This window comes from Coffea arabica, chromosome 2e, assembly GCF_036785885.1.
Source record: "Coffea arabica cultivar ET-39 chromosome 2e, Coffea Arabica ET-39 HiFi, whole genome shotgun sequence".
Taxonomy (NCBI): domain Eukaryota; kingdom Viridiplantae; phylum Streptophyta; class Magnoliopsida; order Gentianales; family Rubiaceae; genus Coffea; species Coffea arabica.
In genome coordinates this window covers 55240531-55246302 of record NC_092313.1, presented here as the reverse complement: position 1 = coordinate 55246302, position 5772 = coordinate 55240531, and the positions used below count along the sequence as shown (strand labels likewise).

At 36.4% G+C, this 5772-nt stretch overlaps 1 protein-coding gene across 1 annotated transcript; it reads left to right on the top strand.

Annotated features, from left to right (window-relative positions):
- The first annotated feature begins 533 nt into the window (after positions 1-533).
- Positions 534-3404, top strand: LOC113729180 (uncharacterized). Its single transcript, XM_072077719.1, has 2 exons — positions 534-909; positions 3349-3404. Exons 1-2 carry the CDS (start codon positions 534-536, stop codon positions 3402-3404), a joined length of 432 nt encoding a protein of 143 aa, XP_071933820.1.
- The last annotated feature ends 2368 nt before the right edge of the window (positions 3405-5772 follow it).

Sequence of the window (5772 nt, the reverse complement as noted above, 5' to 3'; positions counted from 1 at the left end):
TTAAAAATGAATTGTGAAAGTAGTGTCGGATTAGGACCCTAAATTCACGTTTAGATTTTAATCGACCTACCAAGAGATTATGGGGACTGATACCTAAGACTAAATACCGCCTTCCACCCCCAAATGGATGGACAGTCAGAAAGAATCGTACAGACATTGGAGGACATGATAAGAGCTTGTGTTCTAGACTTCTCGGATAGTTGGGATAGGTTGGTGAAACTAATTGAGTTTTTGTACAATAATAAATATCATAGCGGGATAGGTATGGCACCAGTTGAAGCGTTGTATGGGCGAAAGTGTGGATCTCTCTTATATTGGGATGAAGTGGGTAAGAAACTGATCACTGGCCCGGATTTGGTGGAAAGACCCTTGGAGAGAATTAAGGTTATTCGAAAAAGACTAAAAGTAGTGCAAGACCGAAACAAGAGTTGCAAGACCGAAACAAGAGTTGTACGGATTTAAAGAGAAAACCTTTAGAATTGCAATCAAGAAAAAAATATATATATTTGAAAGTATCTTCTACCAAGGGAGTGATGAGATTTGGACGAAGTGGCAAGTTAAGTCCGAGATATGTCGGACCTTACAAGGTACTGGATAGAGTTGGACCTCTGGCGTATCGACTGGCTCTCCCACCTGCTTTGTCAAGGATACATAATGTGTTCCATGTCTCCCAACTGAGGAAGTATGTATCAGACCCGAGTCATATTTTGGAGGACCAACCCATCGAGGTGAAGGAGAACCTATCAGTGGAGGAAGTTCCCTTAAGAATCGTGGATCGAAAGGATCAAGTCCTAAGGAGGAGGACCATACCCTACGTTAAGGTGCAATGGACGAACCATGCACCACGAGAGGCAACGTGGGAATTAGAAGAGGACATGCGGAATAGGTACTCATATCTCTTTGATCAAGGTACGCAAGTTTCGAGGACGAAACTTTTTGTAAGGGGGTAGAATGTGAAACCCACGAATGCGGCACCAATTTTATTTCCTTATTTTTATTTAGTTTTTAGCTTATTTTATTTTTCTCAACTAATTAAAAGAATAAAGTTACTAAGTAAAAAGGGGAAAAATAAAATAAGGTAACTTCAGGATAGGGTAAGGGGTACTAATATAAATAGTGCTAGGTTTAGGATTTTATTAAAACCCTAGACAGGAAAATAACCCTAGCCTTACTTTTCTTTCGTTTGCCTCCCTAGAGGAAGAGCCGTCAGAGAGGAGAGAAGGAGGAGCAGGCAACACCGGCAATCGATCCGACGACTAGGCACCTAAACCTGTAAGTCTCGAGTTCACGCAAGAAAACCTCTCTTTCAAGTTGTAGTAGATGTATTAAATTGTTCTAGAAATTTTATGGACAGGTATTGTTGCTATATAGGTGTAGATATATGTTTGATAAGATTCGTATATGAGTTAATAGAAATAAAGGGGACTGATTTTACTTTTGAGATTAGAGGGTGTTTGGAATCTGTTGACAAAAAATGATGAGGAAAAAGAAGGGCAGCGGCTGCTGCCGCTGCTCTGTCATGGCTAGGCGTTGCTTCTGCAACGCCAAGCGCACAAAAAAAAAAAAAAAAAAGAAAGGGGTGGGGGGCCGCCATCTCTGGCGGCCAAGAAAGAATTTTGCAAAGGTTGGCCGAAAGATAGAAGCAAAAATAAAACATTTAGAGGATGTCGCCAGCACTTGCTGGCGACAATGGAGCAAAATCATGGTTGGCCTTTCGGCCAGCCAATTGAAGGTATAAGTCGCCAGAGGGTCTGGCGACCATGGTCAGCCATGGTTGGCCAAAAGGCCAACATGGGCCCCCCCAGAAATAAAAAAATAATAATAATAATAGTAATAATAATATGGATGAACAAATAAAGGATGTAAACGAAAATATAAATATAAATACAAGTGTAATAAATTAAGACAATAATTATAATAATAAATCAATATATATATGTGCATATATACATAAATAATAATAACACCTACACACGCACAAAGGTAGGAATAAAGTGAAAGGTAATAATAACTAATTAGTAAATCGATATAAGTGGTAATAAAATAAAGTAGCGACGACAAGGACGATAATAATAGTAATAATAAGGCTAGAGGTAGTACAATAAGGATAACAATAATGATAGTAAATAATAAGGTGGACGATACCGTTAATAATAATAATAATAAATAATTATCTTCTTTTAAATTAGGAAACTTTACAAAAAGGAGAACCTTCTCAATTAAGAAACTTTCTAAATTAGGAAGCCTTGCAAAATGTACACTTTCCAAATTAAGAAACTTTCCAAATTAGAAAACTTTCCAAAAGTAGAAATCGTCCGATTTGAGGGGAATGCTATTAGGGTCCATAAAATGGTCTAGATATGAATCTTGTACTTACGTAGAGGTTGTATATTTATGTATTTATAGGAAGTAACAACTAATTAGGGAACCTATGCATTTGATAGGTGCAATACAAGGACCTAAGGTAGCTCCACTCGAGCAGCCAAACAGAGGTAGGTGGTACTTACCCTTCTGAAATTTCAAATATGCAAAATGAAATTCTGGTTTTCAATCACATTTTGCTATGTTGACTCGAAAGGTGTTTGGTTAAAATGTTTTACTTGGATAATTATGAAAGCTATACTTTACTATACAAAATAGACCATGTGACTTATTTGAAATGTTTGATATGTTTCTTATATACAAAATGAGCTGAATCTGTTATGAAAGCAAAGGTTTATGTATACGATATATAAAATGAATTTTGACAAGTAAAGCTCAGAGCAGTTATGGAATAGACGGTAGGGGCTATAGTCCTGTCTAACCGCCATGGTAGCCTGGTATAAAGCCCAGCCAATTGACCCAAGATTGAAATGAGACCAATCGGTAGTCATAAAACTTGTTGGTCGCCCACCTAGAAGGGGTAAAATCTCTAGGTTGAGTACTCAGTAGCCGATCATTACATGTACTTGTTATGAGCTGAACTGAAAGAAGGTTTATGAACGATATGAAGTGATTTATGAACTATTTTGAAATGATCTATGAACGGGATATGTGACGTTTTATGGGATGATACATGATTGGATATGGAGATGCATATGAATTGTTGCAAAGTGATTTATGACGTTACGATTTTCCAAGTATGGTTGTCAAGAAAGTGCTTTTAAATTCCTTGTCATTCTTCACTATTGATTGTTTTATAAATGATGTTACTTTCAAAATTATGGATGTGAATGATATGCAAACGATATGGGTTGTACCCATATTTATGTATGTATCTATAAAGTCAAGAGTGCATGGTCCAACAGAGGGGTAAATATTACCTACTGAACGATGTGTCGCTCAACCCACTTCTTACTATTTTTGCAGATTCTGAAGAGTATGAATTGGTTTACGTAGAAGATCCTAAGGATGACTTTTATTAGTTTTAGATGAATAGAAGTTGGTAGGCTGGCTACGTCCAGTTGTTGGTTTTATTTACCTTTGTTTCCGCTGTTTCAATTGGAGAATAAATGTACGAACGTCTTGATTATTCGTAGACGTCCTTTTATATGTAATTCGTACCGCACTTTATTTAGTTAAATTGTTTAGTACTGTCAAAGTTAAATTAGTTAATGTAGTCTTGTATTCCTAAGTGGGACTTGGGAGTACGGCGGGTGTCATGTGACGGGCACGTGCGAGCTCGGGGCGTGACAACCTATTACCCATTTTTTACCCAACCCAAACCCGCCCAAGTCACCCATTTTGATACCTCTACCTGCAACTTAGTCAGTATTAACTTTGTTCCCATATTTCATTTCTAACCACATAGATTGTGGACCAAAAGTGAAATTGCTTGCTTCAAAAAATAAAGCTACTTGCAATTGACTTTCTTTATGCATATAATATTATACATCTATGTTTCTTTTATACCTTAACTCTTAGTCTAACTTTCTCTTCTTCCAAAGTACAAAATAAATTGACACAAAATAGAATTTAGTACCAAATTTGTATTTCAAACATCGTTAAGGACCAAAATGCTTAATTTTGAACTGTGAAAAGCATAAGTTGCAAATATGAGAGAATATAATTGCAATTCTCCCATAAGAGAAATTCTACATTAAGAAAACACTCAAAAATTTTAGTCAGCTCCAAGCAACCACTTGGTTGGCATCTTAGTTGCTCAAGAACTAATAGAAGAGTTCTATATGAACATATAACATAAGGCCCCACTTGCTTCCATTTCACATGTTAAGTGGAAGTAGGCATAGTAGTTGTTTCAAAACTAATAAAAGAGTTTAGGGTTTCATGTGAACATATAAGACCCCACTTGATTCTATTTCATGTGTGAACATATAAAACCCTACTTGATTCCACTTAAACAAAGAGAGAACTTGAAAAAATCCTCTTCCTTTTCTTGGAAGGCAAAAAGACCACATCAATTCAAAAAACAATGATTACGAACCCCAGCCATTGGCTGGCTAGTGGTGTGGAGATGGCAAGGAAAAATCTACTTTAGATTTGGGCAAAAATTCACAAGGGCCTTAGGGTGGAAAAGAAAATAGAGCCTGATTGTTATCTATAACATTCAAGGGCAGAAGACAAACATCAACCAAAAAACTAAATCAACGATTTTGCCCCTCAAAAACCAAGCCTACAAGTCACATGATGTCCATTTCGCTTGTTTTGACGACCAAATTATACAGAATGACACAAAGCATGCATTTTGGTTAGTTCAGCAACATTTTCGACTAAGGAAATAGTTTAATAGCCTAGACCAGCACAAGTGTACAGTTTAGTGACTTTTAGTGCAATTTGCTCTTTTAAATATGAACATGCCTAAAGAAATTAAGAAATAATTTTAATATAGGAAAAAGATAAACTTATTATTAGGAATTGAGAAAATCCTTACTCAAGTAGGAAAAATCCCTACTTTTTATTAGATCAAACCCATATAAAATCAATTAAGATTGTAGACAAAGAACTTTAAAAGAAAATATAAAATAATAGATAGCTAATAAAACATTAGTACATAAATCTGATAAAAATTTTCTCTTAATCTCTTCACCTAGTCGTATCTCTCACCATGACTTGAAACAAAATTTGATAACACCCCTAGGAAAAAGTGCAATTAATACCCATGACTAGCTCTTACGAAAGAATTATAGAAAACCTCACATATATTTTGTAGAATATTCCAAATTACTATAGGCTACTATTGGATGTAGTATTTTTTTTTTCGACAGTCAGCAATAGTTTACTCTACACTTATTCTTACTCCTTCTCTAACATATTCTAAAGGAGGCATAACTGAACCAATGGGAGGGACCAACAGGGACCGAACCGCTATCGGACTAGACGAATGCACTACACACCCGTCTGGATTTTTAAGAGAGCCACATAATGTGACAATTGATGGTAACAGGCCTTAAGTGACCACCAGCCCAAAGGCTAGTGGTTTACTATTGGATGCTGTAGAATAGCCTAGTCTTGTACATAAGAGGCCTAGACTAGTGTAGAACTAGAACTTCTAGAGGTCAAGCATTGTAACCTTAGATTGTAGAATTCTCTTGCTCTCTTGGGTTTGCCTATATATAGGCCAAGTCCTTGAGAGTGCTACTCTGAGATGTTTGGATAAAGGCTGAACTAAATCATTTCTCTTGCCTAAGTCCTTGAGAGCGCTAGTGCCAGATGGGCTAATGTGTTATGAAATAGCCATTCCGTGATACTAGGATAGAGTTTCCCTCCTACATTTGTATTAAATGACAACAACAATAACAACAATAGTAGCAACAATATGTAACACGGCTTAAA

Excerpts from the sequence above, each read along its gene's own strand:
- LOC113729180 (XM_072077719.1), top strand. The coding sequence starts at position 534 with ATGAGATTTGGACGAAGTGGCAAGTTAAGTCCGAGATATGTCGGACCT. Across the intron at positions 910-3,348 it reads CTCATATCTCTTTGATCAAG|ATTCTGAAGAGTATGAATTG; the intron begins GTACGCAAGTTT and ends CTATTTTTGCAG.